Raw genomic sequence first — 27,128 nt, forward strand, 5'->3', positions numbered from 1 at the left:
AAAGCATCAGCTTTCGTGTGTACACACACACTTCTTCAGATACAATGAAAAAGAAGCATTCAAACTTATAGAAGAAGAAGAAGATATTGGATTTATATCCCGCCCTCCACTCCGAAGAGTCTCAGAGCGGCTCACAATCTCCTTTCCCTTCCTCCCCCACAACAGACACCCTGTGAGGTGGGTGGGGCTGGAGAGGGCTCTCACAGCAGCTGCCCTTTCAAGGACAACCTGTCAGAGCTATGGCTGACCCAAGGCCATGCTAGCAGGTGAAAGTGGAGGAGTGGGGAATCAAACCTGGTTCTCCCAGATAAGAGTCCGCACACTTAACCACTACACCAAACTGGCTCTCCAAGGGTTGGGGGGTGGAAATCAGCATATAACATGTAGACAATTTGAGACAAAGCGTCCATACAGCTGTTGACCTGTGTGCATTTTGTTGTCCCTGCTTTGTCTCAACACATCTACATCATGTTAGATATTAGGGGTGGCCAAACTGTGGCTCAGGAGCCACATGCGACTCTTTCACACATATTGCGCGGCTCTTGAAGCCACCACTGCTGGCTTGGAAAAGGTATTTCTCTCTTTACAGTCAGTGGCTTGGAGAACGCATTTAAAGTTAAAGTTGCTTTCTTTGCATCTTTTCTCCTCTTCCATCTATTCTCTTCCCTCCCTCGAACATCTGATGTTCATGTCTTGCAGCTCTCAAACATCTCTGTGTGGCTCTTAAGTTAAGCAAGTTTGGCCACCCCGTTATAAATGCTAACTTGGTTTTTCTTCCCTCAACCCTGTCTATAAGTTTGAATAGATCCAGGTGGGCAGTCATGTTGGTCTGAAGTAATAGAACAAAGCAGGAGTCCAGCAGCACCTTTAAGACCAATAAAGTGTTATTCAGACAAGGAAGAAGTATGTCTGAAGAAGGGGAGGGATGGTGGCTCAGTGGTAGAGCATCTGCTTGGTAAGCAGAAGGGTCCCAAGTTCAATCCCCGGCATCTCCAACTAAAAAGCCTCAGCTTGAGATTCTGGAGAGCAGCTGCCAGTCGGAGTAGACAATACTGACTTTGATGGACCGAGGGTCTGATTCAGTATAAGGCAGCTTCATATGTCCAAGCATGCATGCATGCATACGAAAGCTTAAATTCTGAATAAAACTTTGTTGGTCTATAAGTTTGAATGGTTTTCTCCCATTTCATTGTACCTGAAGAAGTGTGAATGCACCTGAAAGCTTATGCCCAGAATTAATCTTTGTTGGTTTCAAAGGTGCTACTGGACTCTTAACTTTATTCTAACACATTATGGTATCCCACCATGCTGAGGTCTCCTCTTCAAATTTCCAGGAATTCCCCAACCCAAAGTTGGCAACGCTTGGACACACGGGAGCACTATGGCCAATCCGAGCCACTCGCTCCCTTCTCTTTCCCCGCCAACGGCACTCCCTGGGGATTTAAATTCCAAACGCAGAGACCGCATCCAACCCACCGCTTTTTGCTACGCATGCGCGTATGCTGTTCTTTCGTGGCGGGGTTACTCTCTCCCCCTCCCGTTGCTCCTGCCGGCTGCTGTGATCCTTCTAGCCGGACTTCCTCAACACTGCGCGTGCGCGCGTGAGGAACCCTCAGCACGTGCGAGTGCGAAGGGGCAGGGCGGGAAGGTGCAACCTCGGCTCCTGATTGGCAGGCAGGGAGGGAGCGCCGGCGGCGGCTCCGGCACGCGCCGCCCGGCTCGCCAGCTACGGCGGCTGCGTGGGGTCGCGCGGCGATTGCGCGATTCGGTAAGCGGGCCCGGCCGGGTGAGCGAGAGGAAAAAGAGGCGACGTTGGTGCGCCGCCGCCAGATTCTCGGAGCAACGAAACAAAGAAGGCCGCTGGTCTCGGGCCTTTCTCTCCACGATGCGGGATGGGATGAAACGGCCTCAGCTGCTGAAGCGACGGCGGCCACAAGCCGGGTGAGGGACGCTGAGTAAAGGTCTTTTACCGTAATTACTGGAGCTGGGTTTTCTGCGTCTACCTTAATGGCGGTAGTACTGGATCCCTCTACTTTTTGCAGGGACTTGCTGCTTTCTGGCGGGTCGTGCCCGGATGAGAGGCTGGGCTGGCCCTCGTCTCTGCAGATAGTTGTCATAAAAGTAAATGCCAAAAATAAATACCGTGGTCCTGCACCTCTTCCTTCCAGAGTAACAGCGCTCAGATTAGATTTAATTCAGCATTAACAATCACGAGATTTTCAGGTTGTTTTGTTGTTGTTGCTCAGTCGCACAGTGGAGTCCGACTCTTTGCGACCCCATGGATCAAGTCACGCCAGGCCCTCCTGTCTTCCACCGTCCTTCAAAGTCTGCTCAAATTGGGGTTTGTTACATCAGTAACGCTGTCCAGCCATCTCATCTTTTGCCTTCCCCTTCTTCTTTTGCCTTGTCTTTCCCAGCATCAGGGTCTTCTCCAGGGAGTGCTCCCTTCTCATTTGGTGGCCAAAGTATTTCAGCTTCAGCATCTGACCTTTCAGGGTTGATTTCCCTTAGGACTGACTGATTGGATCTTCTTGCAGTCCAAGGGACTCTCAAGATTCTTCTCCAGCATCACAACTCGAAAGCATTTATTCTTCTGCGCTTGGCTTTCCTTATGGTCCAACTCTCACAGCCATGTGTTACTACTGGGAACACCATAGCTTTGACTATATGGACTTTTGTTGTTTGTTTTGGTTCAGTTTAAATCAAAATTGCCTGTAGAAGTAAATGTCAGAGGCCACTTTGTTTCTCCAGTAGATTCAAGAGTGGCAGTGCAGTTGCAGTTACAGACTTTCCTGGAGGATGCTTCCGTCCTTGACCCACTCCAGTCTGGCTTCCGCCCGGGTCACGGGACGGAGACGGTGTTGGTCGCCCTGGTGGATGACCTTCAACGGCATCTGGATCGGGGCGGCTCGGCGGTGCTGATGTTGTTGGACCTGTCGGCTGCGTTCGACACGGTCGACCATCGGTTACTGACCTGCCGCCTCGCCGACGCAGGGATTCAGGGGCTGGCTATACAGTGGCTTTCCTCTTTCCTCGAAGGTCGGGGACAAAGGGTCGCGATTGGGGGCGAACTATCCCAGAGGCGTACGCTTGACTGCGGAGTGCCTCAGGGGGAGGTTCTCTCCCCAATGTTATTCAACATCTATATGCGACCCCTTGCCCAGATTGCTCGAAGGTATGGGCTGGGTTGTCACCAGTATGCTGATGACACCCAGCTCTATCTACTTAAGGATGGTCGACCAGTCTCCGCCCCAGAAAACCTAGACCGGGCATTACAGGAAGTGGCTGGGTGGCTCAGACTGAGCGGGCTGAGGCTAAATCCAGCGAAGACAGAGGTCCTTTGCTTGGGTCGTCGGGGCCCGGGGAGGGAAATCCCCCTACCAGCCTTTGAGGGTGCGCCGATGATAGCGGCGGACAAGGTCAAAAGCCTGGGGGTACTATTGGAGTCCTCCTTAACGATGGAGGCTCAGATAGCAGCCACTGCCAAGTCCGCATTTTTTCACCTTAGGCGGGCAAGGCAGCTGGCCCCCTTCCTGAAACGTGACGATCTAGCAACAGTGATCCATGCCACGGTCACCTCGAGGTTGGACTACTGCAATGCTCTCTACATGGGGCTGCCCTTGTGCCGAACCCGAAAGCTACAGCTAGTGCAGAATGCCGCGGCCCAGCTGTTGTTAGGGCTCCCAAGAAGGGAGCACATCCAGCCGGGGCTCCGGGACCTGCACTGGCTGCCGATAGTTTACCGAGTCCGGTACAAGGTGCTGGTTATTACCTTTAAAGCCCTATATGGCCTAGGACCTGCCTACCTGAAGGACCGTCTCTCCCCGCACGTTCCCCAGAGAGTGCTGAGATCGGGAACACAAAATCTCCTAGTCATCCCCGGGCCAAAGGAAGTCCGCTTAAAATCAACAAGGGACCGGGCCTTTTCTACTATGGCCCCCTCCTGGTGGAACCAGCTGCCAGAAGAGGTGAGGGCCCTGCGGGACCTTACCCAGTTCCGCAGGGCCTGTAAAACAACCCTCTTCCGGCTGGCCTATGACTAGCTGGTATAAGAAACTGCGCGCAGTTATATTGGATGTTCGCTGCCTCTAAATGTTTTAACTGTTTAAATGTTTTAAATGCTTTAATGTTTTAAATGGTCTAATGTTTGAATTTAAATGTTTTACACTTAATTCCTATTTATGTTAGACTTCTATGTTGTAACCCGCCCTGAGCCACTTGTTGGGAAGGGCGGGATAGAAATCACAAAATAAATAAATAAATAAATAAATAAGAGGTCCAGTTCAGATTGTGGGGATAGTTAAGTATTCCTTTACTTAAATAAAGTGCCTTCCTTGCATGTGGTTTTTTCCCACCCCTGCATGACACAGTTTATTTCTACAGGCAAGAAGAATGGGAGTTTCCTTAACAGTTGTTATTTGTCCTGATAGCATCTTGCAGTTGATCTCAGAGGTCTGATTTCAGACTTTGCAGAGGACTGTGTGTCCTAAGCTCTGAAGTAAATGCGTGAAAGCTTGGTTTACATGCTGCTGTACTAGATGTGAAACTGATGCGGTACCTGTGGGGGATTCTGTTTATAGGAAAACTGCAGCAGAGGCCTTGAAGATTACGCGTCACCCTTCACTTTTGCCTTGAAACGCTGCTGAAATGCACCACAAACTCCTTAAGAGCGCTCATTACATTGAGCTGAAAAGCTACCAGTACTGGCCTGTCTTGGTGCCTCGAGGGATCCGCCTGTACACCTATGAACAGATTCCCGTATTCCTCAAGGACAATCCTTACATCACAGATGGCTACAGAGCGTATCTGCCTTCCAGGCTGTGTCTGAAAAGGTACGGAGTTTGTCTAGGTGTTCTCTGGAGGTTCGAGCTGTGCTTCGAAGAAGCAAGGAACCATTTTGTTGTGCAGTTGTTTGCTTGAAAGGAAGATGCATTAGCTTAAGTGAAATCTATTTCGGTGTTAATAGTTTTAGTGTGAAACCTCACGCCTAGCTAACATTGGGAAGCTGTTGAGCTAAGTGGATTGCCAAGGAAGTGATCATGTATTGGTGCCAAGAGCCTTCAAAAGTAGCAGTACAAATCAGGCTATATGCCAACTCGGTTAGTTATTTCACCTTGTGTGCTGAGCTGGGTCTCTGTACCATAGAATCTAGAGCTTGGATTGCTGCCATTAAATATGGGTTACATCTTTATTTTCAATCCCCTCCAAATAGCCTCATCACTGCTTTACCTGCTGACCTTAAGAGGGAGGGACGGTGGCTCAGTGATAGAGCATCTGCTTGTTAAGCAGAAGGTCCCAGGTTCAATCCCTGGCGTCTCCAAAAAAGGGTCCAGGCAAATAGGCATGAAAAACCTCTGCTTGAGACCCTGGAGAGCCGCTGCCAGTCTGAGAAGACAATACTGACTTTGATGGACCAAGGGTCTGATTCAGTAGAAGGCAGCTTCATACGTTCATATATAAATGGACCCAATTAATACGGGAGAAAATTAACTCTTTAGATATTGATTTAGACTTTCTTGCTAACTCCAATGAAACCTATATATAACATTTTTTTGTTTGCTTGCTTAAAAAATTTTAATGCCTCCTTTCTGCTAGGTGCCCGAGGGACTGCACATAAAGATGCTGAAACATTTGAATGATTAAAAACAGCTTTTAAAATTATAAAACAATTCAATACAAACACATAAGCAACACCAGAACCCGGAAGGAGGACCAGTAACCATTACTGGGGATATGTCAAATGAAACAAAGTCCTCATCTGCTGGTGGGAAAGACCAATAGAGGGAGACAGATTAATCTCTCCCAGAGTTTTGGTGCCACAACCAAGAAACTCATTTTTCTTGGCTTCCCACTGAACTAAGATGGCAGGGGGAACAATAGCAGGGCTAATAATTGTGGACAGGTGTAGTCACAAAAGACTTGTTTTTAAAGCTGTCTTAAGCCATTGCTATGTATCTGCGGTAGCAAATTCTGGAAAATGTGTTATGACGTGGCCCTGACCTGGATCATCTAGTCTAGCATGATCTTGTCAGATGCTAGAAACTAAGCAGGGTTGGTCCTGGTTAGTACTTGGCTGAGAGATCACCAAGGAAGCCCAGGGCTGCTGTGCAGAAGCAAGCAATAGCAAACCGTCTCTTTCCTTGAAAACCCTACAGCAGGGGTGTCAAACTCATTTTGTTATGAGGGTTGAATCTGACATAAACGAGATCTTGTTGGGCTGGGCCATGTGTGTTCTTAGTTAAGATCAGGTAGCAGAGATATAGACTTTATAAAGAAACACAATTAAAGATTTTTTTTTAAATCGAAACATGCTTAAAACAGCAGCACTCGTTGGTCTTAAAGGTGCTTTGTATTTCTCCCATGGGATCCAGGGAACTGGGCAAAGGAAGCCTCTGGCTCTTTCCTTTCTTTCCCAGAGAACCGAAAGGGAGGAGCCTCAGCCAAGAGAAGGAAAAGAAGCTTGGCTCGGTAGCTCTGTTGTGCAATTGAGAGAGCATGGCAAAGCAAGCTCTGCCTTACCCCCTTCCTCCCCAAGGGAGGAGCCTCAGCCAATGGAGAAAATAGAGGTTTTGCTCTGTAGCTCCTGTGCAATTCTGAAAAATGTATTATGACATGGCCCTGACCTGGATCGTCTAGTCTAGCATGATCTTGTCAGATCCTTACAAAGCAAGCTGTGATGCAGAAGGAAGCAAGAGAGAGTTGCTCAGGGGCCTAATAGGAGCCTTCTGGGGGGCCTGATTTGGCCCCCAGGCCACATGTTTGACACCCCTACCATACAGGGTTACTGTAAGTCAACTGTGACTTGACTGTGGGTGTGTTTATCTATATTATTTATTATATAATTACATTTATATATTTTAAAATTATTATTTATTTATTTAATGAATCACCCCATCCCTGTTGAAGACAGGTCTCTGGGCAATATGCATCAGTGATAAAACAACGGATAAAACCATTCAGCAATTTAAATGCACAATTAAATACGTAATTAGAAAACCTAAAATTCAAGGGGGTACCCTAATAATCTTATTCCGATACTGGACTATCCCACTGCCCCATGGGCAGGGCAGGAGGAAGGAAGCAGATAAAATGAGAAAGGTGGGGGAGGGTGCCAGCCATGGTTGCACCATCGCTGTCCTCAACCAAAAGCTGTGCACAAAATAATACTTTTGGTATGTTGTACTCTTGCTTGGTTTTGTCAGGCGGAACTTTTGCCCCTTGCACTAGTGGGCATCTCAGCTGCATGCGTGCAGTTATACACGAGTACCACTTCTGTGCCATGCCCTCGGCCAAGTTGGGATGATAGGAAAGGGACAGCGTGGTATAGGAAGCAAACGCACGTTATCCATAGTGCCAAAACCAGAGTTCGTGTTGCACTTGGGCAAGGTGTACTCTCTGGAAAGATGGGCATCAGTTCAAAACACAGAACGGACAGCTTTTCTTGTTCCCGTAAGGTGGAAGCACTTTCAGGCACAGAAATGGCAGGGATGTGACTGAACGTGCCACAAAATCCCATACGTGAGATCTCACCGTAGGGAAATAACCGTGAGCAGTCCTCTGAGCACTATCCCCTTGCCTTTTCGCAAGGAACGGGGCAGTGAATGTACCTCACTGGAGAAGCTGAGGGCTGCAGGCAAGCCAGCGGTCTGCTAGCCCAGCAGCAGTGTAAAAGTGTCCCAAAAACATAACAGTGAAGGACAGGAGCTGACTACCATGTGTAGGTGGGAGCAGGAATGCAGCGGCGCCTGTAACCACCTATGCTCTAAGGTTTGGCTGGGCTGCCAAGGGAGAGACTCCCATCTCCTATATCAATGGAGTTACCTCCTCCAGGTGGGGGCTGGAGATCTCCTGAAGTGAAAATTGGTCTCCAGACAACAGAGATCACGTCCCCTGGAGAAAATGGCTGTTTGGGAGGGTGGCCTGTTATGCCTTGCTGATGTTCCTCCCCCAACCCCAACCTTCCATTGACCGTCTCCTCCTTCACTTCCCAGCCTTTTCATTTTGTCCAATGAGACGGTCAACATCTGGAGTCACTTGCTGGGCTTCTTCCTCTTCTTCATTTTGGGCATCTACGACATGACTTCTGTGCTGCCTTCAGCCAGTGCCTCGAGAGAAGATTTTGTCATTTGCTCCATTTGTCTCTTCTGCTTTCAGGCAAGTCTCTTTTATTAGCCACAAGCCAGTCTCTGGGATGTGTGTGTTTCTGGATCGCTGGAAGGGCTCTGGAGGTTGGACTTGGTCTGTACCCGGGGGCTGGCGGAGTAACTGCTTTCAGCCTTCTCCAGCCTGTAAGACATTTCCCTCTTTCCTCCCCTCTGGAGGCAGGATTCCTGTGGTACTCAGTGGCTCTTAGAGCCTGTCATACAGCAGGGGACCAGGAAGGGCCTGCTACTGGTTGCCACCACTCTGGTAAGAGTCTGTATGGGAGGGCCCACAGCACCCAACCTCCCGTGTATCTTCCATATAGTAAAACCTTTTAACTGTGGGCAAGGAGACATGAGGACCCAGGGAGTTAAACAACAACAGCTTATGTACAGTGCTCAAACAAAGGTGGGAAAATAAAAAACTTTCAGTGCAACAGTGAAATATATATATATATATATATATACATACATATACATACATACACATACAGTTAAAGGTGGTACAAAACAAAAAGAAAAGCCCTAACGTGACTTGCTAAACTTCCCCTGTACAGGCGTAGAGGGATCTCTCTACAGCTGCAACCTCCTCCAGTCCAGCCTCAGCAGCACAGAGAACATCCCTCTTTTCCAGGCAGGCCTATTTACGCTTTCCTCCCAGGTCCCACCCTTCTTGGGTTAGTTTTCCCTCCGAAATTTCTTCTCCCAATCAGAGCGACAGAAGGGATCACGGGAGATGCAGGCCCCTGTGTCTACTCTTGGGTAGGCTTCTATCTCCTCCCTAGGCTGCACTAGGCCTCAGATCGTGACAGAGCCGCTTCTAGTAATGAGAAGGGGATTAGGAGGCTGCAGGGCAAGTCTGGTGGCTTGATTCAGCTTTCCAGGTTAAAAGAAAACCCAGCATCTTTTGTTCAGCCGGAGGAGCACAAGCTTCTTTTGGGGTTTCTGCAGCTTAAGCCAACCTAGATTTTTAAACTCAAGAGGGGAGTGTTTTGTCCAAGGCCATAGGTGTGGCCTCTGGCATCCCGTTAAGGTGTCTTGAGAGCTCTTGTGCTTCCAAGATGTTTTGATACCACCATTTGGCACTGATACAGAAAGCTTGCTCTCTGAGTACAAGAGCCCTGTGGGGGGAGGTGGTATCCAGTTGCTCTAAAGTGTTGTTTCGTTGCTTGGCTCTTGTGAAACCACACCCTGGGGAAAAAAAATAATGTGGATTTGTTTGAATGTTTTCTAGGTCTGTATGCTTTGCTCAGTAGGGTACCACCTTTTCTGTTGCCATCGCTCAGAGAAAACCAGCCGACGGTGGATGGCATTAGACTACGCAGGGATTTCCATCGGTATCCTGGGCTGCTACGTCTCTGGAGTCTTTTATGCATTTTATTGCAATAACGTAAGCCTACATTGTGGTTCGTTCATCCTGTTTGACAAGCGTGTGTGTTGCTTTGCTGATTTTCTGCTACCTCAGCTGGTTTTATGGCTGTGCAGTTTGGCTGGAAGGGGAGAATTAATTAGGGAACTGGGATTAATTTCAGAAAATTAGTTTCGCACACAGGTAGATTTCAGTCCTGGAACAAGTTAGAAACAGCTGGGAGCCAATGTGGGGTAGTGGTTAAGAGCAGCGGACTGTGATCTGGAGAACCGGGTTTGATTCCCCACAGGAAGCCAGCTGGGTGACCTTGGACCGGTCACTGTTCTCTCAGAACTCTCTCCTCCCCACCCCCCTCACAAGGGCTGTCACATAGAGGATGGTGCAGAATTGTTTCCTGTGGCCCCAGAAGGTAGCACCAGAACCAGTGGGTTGAAATTATTATTATTAATAATTTTATTCTATTTTTAGCCCACCTTTCCTGTAGAAAGGACTCAGGGCGGGTTACATCATAAAAACAATCAACAGTTAAAACCCAATTTAAAATATATAAAATCTAAAATTACAGAGTAATAGTAGAAACTAAATTGGCAAATTCTGCCTCACAAACATGGCCTATTGTCCAGGTCCAGCACGTCCTACAGCTCTGGAATGGAATGAAGGGGGGAGAGAGGCTGATAACCGGTGACGCCCACTGCCTCAGCTGAAAGCCTGGCGAAAGAGCTCTGCTTTACAGGCCCTGCGGAATTGAAGCAGATCCTGCAATGCCTGGATCTCCAGGGGGAGCTCATTCCACCAGGCAGGGGCCAGGGCTGAAAATTACATCAAAAGAGTTTCTGGCTCAACATTAGGAAGAACTTCCCGACAGTCAGAGCAGTTCCTCAGTGGAACAGGCTTCCTCCTTGGGAGGTGGTGGGCTCTCCTTTCCTGGAGGTTTTTAAACAGAGGCTAGGTGGCCATCTGACAGCAACGCAGACCCTGTGAATTTAGGGGGAAGTATTTGTGAGTTTCCTGCATTGTGCAGGGGGTTGGACTAAATGATCTTGGGGGTCCCTTCCAACTGTATGGTTCTGTGATTCTAAGGTGCCTGTTGTGAGGAGAAGGGAAGGCTTCTCTTGTCATCTCAGTTTGATTGAGTTCTCCGGACTTGCTCCCTAAAAATAGATGCTCTGGCCTGGGTGAATGTGGGGCCTGTACCTAGGGCAGAACTCTTTCAGGAAGAGGTGAAAAATTGAGTCAGAGAAATGGGAGGTGTTCTTGACCTTTTGGGGGAAATTAAAAGCCAATAAGTCCCCAGGTCCTGATGGCATCCATCAGGAGTTCTTGCGGAACTCCAGTGTTTACCAATTTGGTGTAGTGGTTAAGTGTGCGGACTCTTATCTGGGAGAACCGGGTTTGATTCCCCACTTGCAGCTACTGGAATGGCCTTGGGTCAACCATAGCTAACGCCAGAGTTGTCCTTGAAAGGGCAGCTTCTGGGAGAGCCCTCTCAGCCCCACCCACCTCACAGAATGTCTGTTGTGGGAGAGGGAGAGGAAGGAGATTGTGAGCCGCTCTGAGATTCAGAGTGGCGGGCGGGATATAAATCCAATATCTTCTTCTTCGTATATGTATCTCGTCCCTAAAATCAGCTGCTGTACCAGACGAACAGCAAATGTTCCTATCAAGAAGCCTTCCCTTGACCCAAGAATTGCTTCCCTTGACCCAAGAGTTGCTTCTTCCATTGCAGTAAAGCATTCCTGCTACTAGAACAGGTCTCCAGGACCCAATCCGATCATTTGTAGCAGTTTTAAAGGCAGTTGATTTGAACAGCCACAAAAAGTGGCTGTAGCACAGGTTTTTTTCTCCCCTTAAAAGAAAAGAAGGGAAAACCTCTGCCAATAGGTGTGCAAAAGGAAGCCTTTTCAGTAATTCTGTAGACTGAAAAACTGGATTTGTTCTAATGAACAATGAGCACGAGCTAAGGATATGCTCAAGGTAATGAGGCTTTTTAGCATCTGCTGGCCACTTGGCTCTGATTCCAAACTATCTATAGGAATGGAAACTATCTAGCCATCTATGTGTCTGTGGTTCTCCTTAAAAGTACTGGCGTCAATAGAACGTTTACTACAGAGGAGGCCGAACTTGTTTAACTTAAGAGCCACATAGAATAAACATCAGGTGTTTGAGAGCTGCAAGGGAGGAAGGAAGGAAGGAGGGAGGGAGAGGTGGAAAGAAAGCAACTTTAAATGGATTCTCCAAACCACTGGCTAGCTTGGCTGGGAGAAGTGATTTAAAGTTGGAGTTCTAGGAAGAGCAATGAGCTGTAACAGGCAGATGAAAAAACTTGTGGGGAGGGACTGTGGCTTTGCAGTGTGCTGAGGTTTCCCAGTTCTGTCATCAGCCTCTCCCACTTAGACACCTTGTGCCAGGCAAGGCTTTTCAAACACCATGGAGAGCTGCTGTCACTCAGAAAGAATGACCTAAATAGCTTGACAAACTCAGCCTAAATTAAGCAGCGTCATACGTTCATATAACATATCTGCGTGTGTTCGTAACCTCCATGTTTGCAGGCCCTGTGACTAACTGTTGCTAAGAGAGGGAGCATGCCCAGTTTTTGAATGCTTCCTGCCTGGTGACCATAAAGGAACAGCCATTTGTTCTGCTTCTTCTCACAGTGGCCAGCCGGAAATCTTGAGGAAACCCACAAGCTGAGATCCAAAGCAGCAGCCTCTCTCTGCTCTCTCACATACACACGCCAGTTGGCATCCAGAGATGACCTCCGAACTTGGAGGTTTCATTTAGCCATCGCGGCTAAAAGCCATTGATAAACCTCTCTAAGCCCTTTTTAAAACTGTGTAACCATCATCACACTTGCGGCACTGAAATCCATGTTAATTGCGCACAACTTACTGAACTTTCAATGTTTGTCCTGAATTTACTGTCCCATAATTGGGTAGCTTTAAATGTTCGTATTATGGGGGAAGAGAGAAGGGAACTCATTTGCATATTAGGCCACACCCCCTGGTGCCAAGCCAACCAGAGCTGTGTTCCTGCTCAAGAAAAGCCCTGAATATATCTGTTTCATGACATGTCCCCGCCCTTGGATACTTAAATCCAGAGACTGGAACGGTGGACAAACAAGACAAATCTTTCTACAAACTTAAGAAAAGATTGTGTGACTGTAGGCCAACACCCCCCCCCCCAAATAATAAAAGCAGCTCATGTACCTTTATGAAATAGATGCCCTCTGAGATCTCAGTATTTATTATTATAAATAATAAATTTATTAGAGCCAGTTGGTGTAGTGGTTAAGTGTGCGGACTCTTATCTGGGAGAACCGGGTCTGATTCTCCACTCCTCCACTTGCACCTGCTAGCATGGCCTTGGGTCAGCCATAGCTTTCATAGAAGCTGTCCTTGAAAGGGCAGCTGCTATAAAAGCACTCTCAGCCCCACCCACCTCACAGGGTGTCTGTTGCGGGGGGGAAGGTAGAGGAGATTGTGACTGCTATGAGACTCTGAGATTCAGAGTATAGGGCGGGATATAAACCCAAAATCTTTTTCTTTTTATTAGATTTATATTCCGCCCTCCCTGCCGAAGCAGGTTCAGTCATTGTGCTGGTTGCTAATCAACTGCAACTAGATTGCCGACTGAAAACCTTGATTTCCGTCATTAAAAAGCAGGTTTCAGGGCCCATTCCAGCACTTTTTTGGCTTACCAGCCCACCCTTGCTCCATTCCCCACTATCCTAGAGGGAGAACTCACTGGGGCCAGGGCCAGCTGGGCAACTTGCTACCATGCAGTTTATACAATTCACCTAGGTGCGGTGGTGGTGATTACTGAATGTCTTGATGTTACACAACTTGCCTGCGCCTGGTAGCAGTCTTCGCACAACTTGGCCCGACCCAGCAGCGGATGCCATGCAGCTTCTCCAGATGACTTGCGACCTCTTGACTTTTGCAACTTGGCCAGACTTTTCCTCTGAGCCAGTGCAGTACAGTGACTAGAGTCTGGAAGACCCAGACTAAAATCCTCACTCTGCCATGGAAGCTCGCTGAATTACTTTGGGCCTTAACGTTCTCCCAGCTTGATTGACCTCATAAGGTTGTTAGGATAAAGTGCAGGCAAGGAGGATAACGTATAGGGGATAGGCACGAACCTGAAAAATGTTGTTCGTGTTGGTTCGTGGTTTGCGGCTGAACCACAAAACCAATTGGACGGGGAGGTTCGTATGAGAACCAAACCAGTGTATGGCCCCACAAACCCCATTGAATGGGGTTTGCAGAAAGCCAAAAACAAAACAGCTGCGCAGTGAAGATATGGGGGGAGGACTGCAAGGAGGAGAGAAGAGGAGGGGGACTCTGGGAGAAACAAAGTGACCCTGACAGGTTTTTGTGTGGGATCCCTGCTTGTCTGTATATAATTTTATAAACCCTCTTTCTTGTGCACCATTATCTTCTCTCTTTTTTTCTCGTTCTAAGAAGCCCCAGTCTCTGCACTCTCTTCAGCACACGTGCCCTGTCTCTTTGATCAGTTGAGTTGCCTTTCCGCCACACCTTTCCCCTCCCCTGGTATTGTTTGGACAGAGAGTTGTTGTTCAGAACAGCCTGGTGTGTTGTTTCTAGCCCCTTTCCTAACAATCCCTGGCATGAATTTGCCTCTTTCATTTCTGCGGCACACGGAGTCCCATTGAGCTATCTGCTGCCAATTCAATTTGTAATAAGGAACAAAAACAAGCTCATTTATTATACTAATACCCTTTGCCTAACGGGTTTAGAGGAAGGCCCCTTTTTAACTGGGGGGTTGTTAAAATAGATGGTGACAAACCCATTAAGCTGAATTGCTAAGAGTTGGATACAAGTGAAATATTAAGAGAGAAAATGCTGTGGCCCTTTTCGTTTTTCTCAGCCTTTGCAGAACTGGACAGAGCCACCATTAGTAGATGTGTCTGGAGGCTGTGAAGAAATGCATTTTCTCCTGATGATGATGATATTGGATTTATATCCCGCCCTATTCTCTGAATTTCAGAGTCTCAGAGCAGCTCACAATCTCCTTTACCCCCCCCCCCGACACCCTGTGAGGTAGGTGGGGCTGAGAGAGGTCTCACAGCAGCTGCCCTTTCAAGGACAACTCTGCGAGAGCTCTGGCTGACCCAAGGCCATTCCAGCAGCTGTAAATGGAGGAGTGGGGAATCAAACCCAGTTCTCCCAGATAAGAGTCCGCGCACTTAACCACTACACCAAACTGGCTCTCAAGTAGCAAGCAGCAAATCTGTACTTGACATTTTAAAAGTCCCCCCTCTCCTTTTCTCTGGGCAGAGAATGGCTGGGAAGGAGGAAGTCCATCAATGGCTTTGTAGGCTCACCTCTTAAGAAATGCTAATGGGTCTAGCTAGAGATAACAGAAGGGCCAAACCTTCCCCTTCCACCTTTCTTCAAGCAGAGAACAGAGAGTTGAGGGTATCAAATTTTACAGAGGCTAAGAAGGAACTTTCTGGAGACCGTTTTCCCCCATGAGATCCTTTTCCCCTGGTCTTGCCATCTCTAGTTACCTGCCAGAGGCTACCTTTCTCCCCTCTCTCTCCCCTCCAGTACTGGCGCCAGGTGTACTTGATCACCGTGCTCGCAATGATCTTGGCCGTCTTCTTTGCTCAGATCCACCCCAATTACCTCACTCAGCAGTGGCACAGGCTGCGCTCCATCATATTCTGTTCAGTCTCAGGCTACGGAATCATTCCCACCATCCACTGGATTTGGCTCAACGGAGGGACCGGCGCATCTATCGTGCGGGTAAGCTGGGAAATTGCTGACTTTGCATGTGTACCCTGAAGTGAGGCCCCCAGATCTCACTCAGATTTGCTTCCCAGGGAAGCTTGCTTAGCACTCCATCCTTTTCCCCATTCCATTAAAGAGAAGCGAGTTCTGAAATCACCACTTCAAATGCAGTTGTTAAAATTTAACTAGTGCAACGTGATATAATTCAGCTCAGTTCCTCTGGATGAAAATAAAGAAATCTGTCTTGACTGTCTTTTGCAGGGGTGTCAAACCATTTGTTATGAGGGCCGGTTCTGACATAAAGGAGACCTCACTGGGCCGGATTGGGCCATGTTGGGCTGGCCGGGTGTATACCTGTTTTAAGATTAGGTGGCAGAGATATAAACTTTATAAAGGACACAAACACAATTTTTTTTAAAAAAGAAACAAAATAAAACATGCTTAAAACATTAGCACTCATTGGTCTTAAACTCTGGCTCTTTCCTTCCTTCCCCAGGGGGCCAGAAGGGGGAGGAGCCTCAGCCAATTGAAGTAAGAGGGGCTTGCCTCAGTACCTCTGCTGTGCGATCGAGAGAGCCTGGCAAAGCAAGCTATCCCTCCCCCCCTCCTCCCCAAGGGAGGAGCCTCAGCTTGTGGAGAAAATAGAGACTTTGCTCTGTAGCACCTGTGCGATTGAGCAAGTCTTGCAAAGCAAGCTGTGATGCAGAAGGAAGCAAGAGAGAGGGGAAAGAAGCAGATGACAGCCAGTTGCTTGGGGGCCCGATAGAAGCCCAAGGGCCTGATCTAGCCCCCAGGCTGCATGTTTGACACCCTTACAGTAAGGGATGCGATTTTTATCAGTTCTCCCACCACCACCCCTTGTTATGAGGGTCTCCTAATACCAGGAATAAAACTTAAAGGACTTGGTAGACTATGCCAGGAGGGGGAATTGGGAAAGTCCTGCTGTGCTCTAAACACAAGCCAGTAGAGGGCATCGTTATGGCCTGGCCAATGTGTGTAAAGAGTTATAGAGTTGCAGCCAACGTATAACAACCCTCTAGGGGTTTCAAGGCACAGAGACCCTGGAATTCCTCGGTAGTCTTTCATACAAATACTAAACCGGGGTGGCCCTGCTTAGCTTCTGAGATCTGATGAGACTGGGCCATTTCCTATAAGAATGGGGAAATGGGAATAACTTCCCTTCTCTGGCACCCTTAGTTTGGTCAACTTTGCAGGGAAAGAGAACTTTTGTTGTGTGGGCTGCGCGCCTTATAGTCCCAATTTCTTTGTCTCACAGACATCTTCAGAGCAGCAACATTGGCTATCCTAGGCTAACAGTCAGATTTCAGGTTCACCGTTTTTCCCTTCAAACGGCACACAGAAGAAACTTGGGTTTAGTTTACCCTGATTTGAGTCCAGAATCATTTTAGAGACCAACAAGCTTTTCAGAGTACAAGCTTTTGACAAAGAGTTCCCTTCATCAGATTTAGGATCGGGTTTCGTTTGGGTTCGCTTTACGAAGTGCCGCTTTTGTGGAAACAGCATTGATTGACAGGGAGGAGGGCTTTGTAACAATCATAATGAATAACATGCAGTTAGGAAAGGGACAGTGGCTCATTGGTAGAGCGTCTGCTTGGTAAGCAGGTTCAATCCCCGGCATCTCAACTAAAAAGGGTCCAGGCAAGTAGGCGTGGAAAAGCCTCAGCTTGAGACCCTGGAGAGCCGCTGCCAGTCTGAGAAGACAATAGTGACTTTGATGGATCGAGGGTCTGATTCAGTAGAAGGCAGCTTCATATGTTCATATGTTAGTTGTGCTTCTGTCTACGCAAACAACAATTGGAGTGGTGAACCCAGGCCTCAGTAAATCTGCTGGCATTCTGGTGCAGGGACGGTGGCTCAGTGGTAGAGCATCTGCTTGGGAAGCAGAAGGTCCCAGGTTCGATCCCTGGCATCTCCAAAAAAAGGGTCCAGGCAAATAGGTGTGGGAAACCTCAGCTTGAGACCCTGGAGAGCCGCTGCCAGTCTGAGAAGACAAGACTGACTTTGATGGACCGAGGGTCTGATTCAGTATAAGGCAGCTTCATATGTTCATATATATGTTCAGGATTGTAGTTTCTGTTTGAAGTCTGTGCTGGACACTGCACTGCCCTCCCCTGAGGATGTTTGTATTCAGGAGCTTTCTGACCTCAACCATAAACGCTGTTTCTTTCTCTTAGGAGTTTGCTCCACGCGTGATTTTGATGTACTTAATAGCTGCTTTGGCGTTTCTCTTCTATATTTCCAAAGTCCCGGAACGATATTTCCCTGGTAAGGATATGCATCTTTGGGATTCTTTCGTCTTTTTTTTTTTTTTTTTAAAGGTGTACACTGAAGGTTTCAGTAGCTCAAAGAGTCCAGATCAGCAGGGATCATAGAATCATAAGTTGGAATGTACCTCCGAGGTCATCTTGTTCAACACCCCCTGTACAATGCAGGAAGTTCACAAATACCTCCCCCAAACGCATACATCCCAGGTGACCCCTGCTCCACATCCAGAAGATGGCCAAAACCTCCAGGATCCCTTGCCAAACTGGCCTGGAGAAAAATTGCTGACTGGCCCCAAAGTGTCAATCAGCATTTCTCTGGGTGTATAAGAAAGAGCCACAAGAACTAAGCACTGATGCAGCCCTTCCTCCCCTCCTTCTCATGATTTGCCAAAGTTCACAGGATCTTCATTGCTGTCAGATGGCCATCCAGCCTCTGTTTAAAACCTCCAAGGAAGGAGACCCCACCACTTCCTGAGGAAGCCTGTTCCACTGAGGAATCCCTCTGACTATCAGGAAACTCTTTAGATTTTATTTCAACCTGTTGGTTCTGGCCCTACTTTCTGGGACAACAGAAAACAATTCTGCACCATATGAGAGCCCTTCAAGTCCTTGAAGATGGTGATCATATTACCTCTCAGTCGTCTCCTCTCCAGGCTGAACATGCCCAGCTCCTTCAGCTTTTTCTCAAAGGACTTGGTCTCCAGGCTCCTCACCATTTTCATTGCCCTCCTCTGGACACGTTCTTGTCTATATCCTTCTTAAAATGTGGTGCCCAAAACTGAATACAATTCTCTAGGAGAGCTCAAGCGCTAAGTAGGATCTAGGAATCTGAATGGTCGTGCATCAAATTGTCATATGCGGTTCTGAGAGGAGAGTTATTCAGCTACCTGCAGAAATGGAGGTACCTTCTAAGGTTGCCCTGTTGCGGTGTAGGTCTGGGATCTGCAATATGGTACCTGTGAGTGCCCTGGTGCCTGCCAACACCTTTCCTGGGGCCCACCAAGTGCTCTAGAAAGCGGGTGGGGCTGTGTGAGGATTTTGTCTAGCAAGTCTCCTGATAGGCCAGGGGTGGCCAACGGTAGCTCTGGAGATGTTTTTTGCCTGCAACTCCCATCAACCCCAGCCAGCATGGCCATGCTGGCTGGGGCTGATGAGAGTTGCAGGCAAAAAACATCTGGAGAACTACCGTTGGCCACCCCTGTGTATAACAGCGTGTCTCGCGGTCTCACTGGATCGCTTCTATATGCGGCTTATGGCTACCCCAGCCCCTCTTCCGCCTCAGTTCTTCCTTTTGAATTTTACCTCACGACTATGAAACGCAAGGGGTGGGTGTAATATGGATTTCTCAATACTAGTCTCTTCGGGGTTTTTGTTTTGCTTTCAGATGGATATAAACTCAGTTTGTAGGGGACCACAGCAGCTTTGATAGTTTTCCCAATATACTGGCACCAGAGAACTTTAAAGTAAACCACAGAAATTTATTAACGTACACACACCGACTTCAACTGGGGAATGGGAAATATAGACATGGGCTATATTATATCTCAAGCAGTTAACAGTTTCTTCGTAGTTCAGGCTTTAGAATATCAATTTTGCTTAGGTCTTTCAGGTTTCACAGATCATACAGCCTTCACTCTCCAACACTATTCTGGGTTGGCCTCTTGGGTATTATGTGCCAAGTCCCTTAAGTCAACTGGTGTCTCTTCTCCCAGCTCTTCAGACTTCTAGACCCACATCTTTCCCTCAACCACCTCTTTAGCTCTTAAGAGACGAGTGTCTGTGACCTCTCAGGTCTTTTACTGTGACTCTTCCCTAGTCACACACAGCCCCGTGGCTGTCTTTATAGAGTGAACAGTGAGCTTTGCTTCTCTCGAAGACTCTCCTTAGCTCCTGTCTCAGCTCCTTCTCAGACCAACTGCTCTCTTCAGCAGTTTCCCTCAGACTCCGTCTGTCACTAACTGCCCCCAGCTGGTAGCTGTCAATCACCTCTGAGAGTTCCGAGCACTCTGGCCCCCACCCTCAGGTCACCTGAAGCAGGCTCTATGCGTCCTTAGTTTTCTTGTTAACCCGTTCATTACTGTCACACTGTGATAGGCCATTGAAGAACAGATTGGCTGTGCAAATTTTTTTTTAAGTTGCTTTGGCAGCAGATGTCACCACAACACAAGGAATCTGCAGTGGGTGACTGAAGTTAAACCACAGTTGGCATTTTTGTGTGCACCTACCCCATTGTGTTAAGAGTTCCAGAGGCGCCTGCAAGCTCAAAACGTTGGGGATCCCGATGCAGAATGGCGATTAGCTGAGTGCTTTGAGAGGGAGCTAGCCTGTGCAGTTCTTCAGCTCATTATCTTGTGTAGCTCCCATGCCCAGATGCTCTGCTCTGTTTATTCTTTCAGCTGTCTTATGGCGTATTAACACTTTGGCCAAAAAAGCTACCATGCGGTGGCTTGTTTATATATTTTAGACCTCGGTAGTACAAAAGAACACCTTGCTGGATTGCACCGAAAGATGACTCTTGCACAGCATCTTGGTTTTGAAGTATGGCTGGGAGCTCAAGAGAAGGATGGAAAGGAGACCTGGATCTCCCCCATTTAAATGGCCAACAGCTGATCCTTGCCCAAGAAGGGCACGGTGTTCCCTGCATGCTATCTTTCGTGCTTCCTTGCCAGGGGCGCACCCCGTCTTGTTTTCAGATCTGCCAACGGACCGTGTTGCAGACGGGAATCGGGATAAATGAAAAGCACGTGCCTTCAGGGTGTGCCGTGAGACATAGTGACGACTTCTGCCATTAATCCACACCTCCCCTTTCTCCACAGGGCAGCTGAACTACCTCGGCTCTAGCCACCAGCTGTGGCACATCCTCGCAGTGATCATGTTGTACTGGTGGCACCAATCGACGCTGTACCTCATGCAGTACAGACACAGCAAACCGTGCCCTGACCTTACCATATAATAGCACGTGAAGGTATGTCAGTCTCTTCTTCCAGCACTTATGAAAGTGCACTAAAGGGAATGGAATTCAGGGGTTTTTTTGTTCATTACGGAACAGAAGAACTTTCTGTAGAGAGCTGCCAGTTGGTTCATCATTGATGAGTCCTTAGCTGCCCAGGGTATCAGTGCTCTGGGACTTCTCTTTGCAACAGATTTGGAGATGGAAAAGAGGATGAACATACCATGTCTGTAAGATGCTGAATACACAAAGCTGCCTTATACTGAATCTGACCCTTGGTCCATCGAGGTCAGTATTGCCTACTCAGGCTGGCAGCGGCTCTCCAGGGTCTCAGGCCGAGGTCTTTCACATCACCTGCTGTCTGATCGTTTTAACTGTCGATGTCAGGGATTGAACCTGGACCTTCTGCCTGCCAGGCAGATGCTCTGCTGCTGAGCCATGGCTCCTCCTCCTGGCTCTCCAGGTTCTCAGGCTGAGGTCTTTCCCATCACCTGCTGTCTGATCGTTTTAACTGTCGATGTCAGGGATTGAACCTGGGACCTTCTGCCTGCCAGGCAGATGCTCTGCTGCTGAGCCATGGCTCCTCCTCCTGGCTCTCCAGGTTCTCAGGCTGAGGTCTTTCCCATCACCTGCTGCCTGATCATTTTAACTGGTGATATCAGGGATTGAACCTGGGAACTTCAGCCTGCCAGGCAGATGCTCTGCCGCTGAGCCACGGCCCCTTCCCTGTGAGCCTCCTGCCAGAGATGGAAGTAAAGGGCTGATTCTCACCACTGCCCCTTCTCCCATCACCTCCGCGCTCTCACCCCAGCACTGGGCAGCTGCCAGGAAGGGAACAAGGTAGCCATAGGGAACAACCAACACCATGGTAGCCACCCATGAAAAAGCAGAGCAGTGGCGTCGGTGGCTTCACTTCCCAGCAAGCTTGCTCTCCTCTGGGCATGTTGGTGTTCTCACTCTCTGGCTCAGGCTGCTGTGCCTGATGTGGAAGAGAGAAGACAAAGAGACTCGCTTCCCCTTACGCCTGATGCACATGGGCTTGGCTAAGGTTCAGTAGCAGTGGGGAGAGAGCACCCTACATGCTCAGAGGGTACCCTGGCATTGGAAAGGGGAGGGCACGCAGGCTATAGAGTAGTAGCGTGGCTCTTTTGGTTGGTAGCCATTGGGCTGCCAGCTTCCATGAGCAGTGGAGCGAATCCCCCCTCCCCTAGAACAAGCCTAGTGTTTCCTTTTTGCCTTGTATTTGGAATTGACATTTCAAGAGTCCACTGGAAACACCTGCCCACACACCGTACGCGCTTGTGCCCTGGTACTTTTATTTGTTCTGCTTATTCATCTAAATTTACTCTCCAAGAGTTTCCCAAGCGGGATGAAAAACCAGGTTTGGACTGTAATAAATGTCTCCTGGAAGAACAAAGACAATGAGATTGTATTTACAGATCTTGACCCAGCTTTTTGTTTTCAATTACCTTCATTGGCTTGATATCAAATATAACAAGGAACCAATCCATCCGTAAGCACCTCCTAGATGCTCAATGTAAAAATTTTCAATTACCAATTGGTTCCGAGTTGACAACAGGAAGATAGTTTTATATTTGTCGGGCTTTGCTGTTTGCTCAAACGGGTCATAGAATCATAGAGTTGGAAGGGACCTCTAGGGTCATCTAGTCCAACCCCCTGCACAATGCAGGAGACTCACAAATACCTCCCCCTTAATTCACAGGATCTTCACCGCTGTCAGATGGCCATCTAGCCTCTGTTTAAAAACCTCCAAGGAAGGGGAGACCACCACCTCCCAAGGAGGAAGCCTGTTCCTAATGTTGAGCCAGAAACTCTTGATTTAATTTCAACCCATAGGTTCTGGGCCTACCTTCCAGGGCCACAGAAAACAATTCCATCCTCTATATGACAGCCCTTCAAGTACTTGAAGATGGTGATCCTGTCACCTCTCAGCCGCCTCCTCTCCAGGCTAAACATCCCCAGCTCCTTCAACCTTTCCTCATAGGACTTGGTCTCCAGACCCCTCAATGAGTACAGAGGTCAATGAGTACAGAGCGCAGGTCAAAGTAAAAAGTACAGTTTAGGAATACATGTTCTAAAGTTTCTATCTCTGGACAAGCACAAGCGCACACTCTGTTAGCATAGGGAGTTTTATGGAATCTTCCAAGAAGTATCGCAGATGGTAGCACATTGAACCTAGCTAGCGAATAGGCTCTGCGTTGCCAAGGGGCTGTAAGGCAGGTGAAATATTCAGCCCTATACCCAGTGGGCAAAAACCCCAAACTCAGTGGTGAACAGCCTGTAGCAGGGCTTTCAAGAACCTGCAATTCAGTATCAACCAATCTTTTATATCTTGTAGACTGCCTTCGCTACAGTGACGCGGTGGACGGCGAATGTCTCCTTTCTGGCCAAGTCCAGCTGAGCTGCTGTTTTGATCTTTTGAGGGTCTTTGTCCTGGGCTAGGGATGATATGCAGACAGACATTTCGATGACTCCCTGGACGGGGCTCCAGCTGCCAAATAACTTTTTGAACAAGTTTAAGACAGTAAAAGAGCCGCAGGCGTTTGCCCTGTGTCAGCAGAGTGTGACTGGACCCTATCAGAAGACTGGCTTCTGTTCTTAACCGCTGATCCAACGAGGCTTTAGCCCGAGAACCCTTTTGGTATGAGAAGCTGGGAAGCTGAGGATACATTCTCTCAAATGCATGCTCGTAACGCTCCTGACATGAATTCCGACATCGCGCCTTGGAACTTGAAACGTCCGTGTCCTTCGTTGTATGTTTTAATATGTTTCGTGTCCTCGCACTGATGTTGTTCTATTACTTACCTGTGGATCGGGTGGATTTTCACTGGACTCCCCTCCTTCCCTTCAAAAGAATCGCCCGCCGTGGCTTCCCTTCAGGGGTAACTGAATGACCAATCACAGCCGGCGAAAGAGCAGAGCCTCCTCGCTAGTCATCAAAACGGGACGTTGCCAACAGAGGCTCCTTTGGGTGACCTAGGAACTGAAGGACGCAAAGCCCGGAGGGGTGTGTCAATGAATATAAGGAAAATGTTACATGTATGAATCGCTCCCTTTACCAAGCAGCACTGGCCTCAAAGAGGATGTGTCGTGTATTGTCAATTACAGAGAAGCCTCTTTCTGTCCTGGTCCGGGGTTTTGGTTGGTTTGTTTTGTTGTTTTTAAGAATGCCAGCGGTTCCTTCAGATGCTTGCCAATGAATTCGTTCAGTCAGTCTAGAAGAGCTTTGCACTCGGCCTTTTGACACTTCAGTTATCATTCCCTAGCAAAAGGGCATGAAGGGTGATTCTTTCCCCCCCCCCCCCCCGGAAGGCAAAGATAGCTGGAGGAAAGCTGAAATCCTGTGCCTGCTTTGGATTGGAGGATGGGGGGACCATAGGGAAGGGTTAGGAGTGCTGCATCTGCCTGAATGCTTTGCCAATGAGACGAGGGTTTCCAAACCCAAAGCGGCTGCAGAGCCTGCAGTTCTAGCCTCAGGGCAGTTCCATCTTTGCTGTTCTGGAAAATGGCCTTTTCGTGGGCAAGTTATAGCTTGCACTCGCGGCGACCCCGAGAAACTCTGCATCCCCCCGCCCCTCCGGGGTTGCAGGGGGCACGGCCCTACCCGCAGTTTTATCTGGTAAAGCAAACATTTCAATTGATAGACAGTAGCCCACTAGGCTGGCTATATAACAGCATCACAGTTGTAGAAGTAAACGGTCATTTTAAGTTTCAGGCCTACCCCCTGAAGCGCCAAAGGGTAAAAGCTTGCAATTGTCAACTTCCGCAGCACTGCCTTCAGGTTATCACACGACTTGGCTAGTTTGTATGTAGCGCCAGCGTATTAAACGTGTGAACATTTGGTCCAAGTTTGCATATTTGACAAGTAGGACCCCCACCCAGTTTTACCTAGCGCAGGTAACGCTCATCGTTAGGGTTGGCTTGCTTTTTAAATTAAGTCTGCCTTTTAAAAAGCCAAGAGCTGCTGGATGCAGTTGCAACGCCGCTCTCTCACGTTGGTGCAGGTGCAACGCAAGCTGTGGGGCTGTTGTTTGTGTGTGAGTGATGGCGCCCCCCCCCCTTCTTTCCTAGCTCCAATGAATGTACGTGGCCTGTTGTGGCCAGTACCAGGTTTCTTATGCCTCTTAAAAGAAACAGACTTTCTTTGGAAGTTTCATTTCAGAATATCAAACCGACTTCATCTTGAGTAGGGACAAGGGTTTGTCTTGAAGATGTAGCATCGCAGTACGTTAAGCTCCTTGGTGAATGTCTTAAACAGACTCTGCGTTTTACAACACGGTTGTACCTTATTGAATGTTCTCGATGTGGCACTGCATGAACGGCGGTAAACTAATCTTTGTCCAAGTGACTTTTGCGGGCGGGGAGGGGGGAGTAAAAACACCCCTCCTCCCAATATATCGTTCTGCTGCCTTGGGGTGCTTCAGGAGCATCATAGTAGTGAGACAAACTGGCTGCGTTCTTAAGGAAAACAGTCTGTCTGCGTTGCTACGTGAAACAAATGCCTTATCTTTTGGTGCAGAGAGGTGCATTAGATCACGACTCGCTCAGCTTGCAAGACAGAGTCTCATGCGTAGATGTGGAAAGCAAAGTTGACAGATATCGCGGTGGAGGGTCTTTTTAAAAAATCGCTTCTAGCACTATAGAGGGGAAAGCTTTTAGAAAAGGAGGACCCTGTGATTTTATTTCAGACTTGGGCAAAAGCCTTGTAAAAAAAAATATATATATATCCCTGAAGAGTGGAAACGTTTCGTTTTTAAAAAGCAGCAACAGAATGCTCAGTTTGCCAAGATAGATCATGACGGCTCTACTTTCAGACTGTCTGTGACAAAAGAAGAAAGAAGGCCCTTTGTAGATCGCTGCTTGTGCGTGAGAGAACTTGTCTTTGTTTTAATTTATTTAACGGTATTATGTATAGATGTTTCTAACAGGCTAGTTCTTTAGAGACACTGCAGCAACCTAAATGCAGAATGACACAACAGTTTAAGTCTTGTCTCCTAAACCTCTGGCCCTTCCAAGGGAAGTGGGATCAGCTAAGCAAAATGTGTATCAATAACTGCTGCTGGAGCCTCCTTGTAGATTAAGAGTCCACAGACCTGCTGGAAGCAGTTGTTTTCGGATGATCTCACTTGTAGCTTAGGGTGGCTTTTTGAAAATCCCAAAACCCACATTCCAAGTACAAGGGAGGGACAAAACCCTTTGCCAACACTTGAGTGCAATTTAATCTAGTGGCATATGTATTATGTAAATATTGGCACTGTAAATAAAGAGTTTACAGAATATTTGATTAAGTGGTGGTTTGTGTACTGACAAGCGAATTGTGTACTGACAAGCGAAGGGAATTGGACCGTTGCAGTGTGGTGGAACAGCTCCAGTGATCCACGAGTGCCTTTCTCATTTGGCCCTCCAAGGCATCTAGACACCTAGCAAGGGTATCCACCCAGTGACATGCCATGCCACGCTTCCAGCCCTCCCAACCCTCATGGCACCTGGAGAGCCAGTTTGGTGTAGTGGTTAAATGCGCGGACTTTTATCTGGGAGAACCGGGTTTGATTCCCCACTCCTCCACTTGCAGCTGCTGGAATGGCCTTGGGTCAGCCATAGCTCTCAAAGAAGTTGTCCTTGAAAGGGCAGCAGCTGTCTCTCAGCCCCACCTATCTCACAGGGTGTCTGGTGGGGGGTGGGGAAGGTAAAGGAGATTGTGACCGCTCTGAGATTCAAAGGAAAGGTCCCCTGTGCAAGCACCAGTCATTTCCAACTCTGGGGTGACATTGCTTTCATGTTTTCATGGCAGACTTTTTACGGGATGGTTTGCCATTGCCTTCCCTAGTCATCTATGCTTTCCCCTCAGCAAGCTGGGTACTCATTTTACCGACCTCGGAAGGATGGAAGGCTGAGTCAACCTGGAGCCAGCTACCTGAAAACCCAGCTTCCACCAGGGATCGAACTCAGGTCATGAGCAGAGCTTAGGACTGCAGTACTGCAGCTTTAACACTCTGCGCCACGGGGCAGTCAGAGTATAGGGCGGGATATGAATCCAATATCTTCTTTCAACCACTGCATGACACAGAGTGTTGAACCAAATGGGCCACTGGCTAATCCAACATGGCTTCTCTTATGTTCTTATGAGGGGGTTTCCTCTCATTCACTATGCTGCCACCAACTGAGGGCCAGGACTCCTGGCTTCCTTCCATGTAGCTTTAGAACAGTTTGCCACGCTCATTCGCTCCCAGAGAAATAGCAGTTTAGCAACTGGCCACCTCCCTACCCCCTCACTTGTTGCAAATTCCGAATTTGAACAGTGTAGGTCCACATGGTATGGAAAACTGCCAGCATTTAAATATTAAAGAATTTATTAAAAGTGAATCCATGTACGTAGTCTCTGCGCAGCAGTAGGTTGTGAGAGGAATACAAAGGAAGATGAAGATATTGGATTTATATCCTGCCCTCCACTCCGAATCTGAGCAGTTCAGTTTCCTTTATCTTCCTCCCCCGCAACAGACACCCTGTGAGGTGGGTGGGGCCGAGAGAGCTCTCCCCAGAAGGATAACTTTCGAGGACAACTCTGCGAGAGCTATGACTAACCCATGGCCATTCCAACAGCTGCAAGTG

The 27,128-nt window shown here is 48.1% G+C and overlaps 1 protein-coding gene and 1 non-coding gene across 3 annotated transcripts; both read left to right on the top strand.

Moving 5' to 3' along the window:
* Nucleotides 1-1,715: 1,715 nt before the first annotated feature.
* Nucleotides 1,716-25,796, top strand: PAQR3 (progestin and adipoQ receptor family member 3). 2 transcript variants are annotated; one of them, XM_060247463.1, is made up of 8 exons: nt 1,716-1,941; nt 4,581-4,832; nt 7,992-8,154; nt 9,376-9,531; nt 15,081-15,278; nt 17,459-17,549; nt 20,365-20,513; nt 22,858-25,796. In XM_060247463.1, the coding sequence occupies exons 2-7, from the start codon at nt 4,648-4,650 to the stop codon at nt 20,499-20,501; spliced, it is 930 nt and encodes a 309-aa protein (XP_060103446.1). In that variant the 5' UTR covers nt 1,716-1,941; nt 4,581-4,647; the 3' UTR covers nt 20,502-20,513; nt 22,858-25,796. The 2 variants fall into 2 exon arrangements, with proteins under 2 accessions (XP_060103446.1, XP_060103447.1); XM_060247464.1 differs by having other exon boundaries at nt 1,768-1,961.
* Nucleotides 5,246-5,320, top strand: TRNAN-GUU (transfer RNA asparagine (anticodon GUU)). Its single transcript has one exon. It is a non-coding gene; the product is annotated as a tRNA-Asn (tRNA).
* Nucleotides 25,797-27,128: the final 1,332 nt, after the last annotated feature.

Source organism: Heteronotia binoei, chromosome 9, assembly GCF_032191835.1.
Source record: "Heteronotia binoei isolate CCM8104 ecotype False Entrance Well chromosome 9, APGP_CSIRO_Hbin_v1, whole genome shotgun sequence".
NCBI lineage: Eukaryota > Metazoa > Chordata > Lepidosauria > Squamata > Gekkonidae > Heteronotia > Heteronotia binoei.

What these genes read in the sequence shown, in the direction of transcription:
- PAQR3 (XM_060247463.1), top strand. Translation starts at nt 4,648, where the DNA reads ATGCACCACAAACTCCTTAAGAGCGCTCATTACATTGAGCTGAAAAGC. An exon ending in CCGGCGCATCTATCGTGCGG is followed by an intron (nt 15,279 to 17,458) that starts GTAAGCTGGGAA and finishes TCTTTCTCTTAG; the next exon opens with GAGTTTGCTCCACGCGTGAT. An exon ending in CCCGGAACGATATTTCCCTG is followed by an intron (nt 17,550 to 20,364) that starts GTAAGGATATGC and finishes CTTTCTCCACAG; the next exon opens with GGCAGCTGAACTACCTCGGC.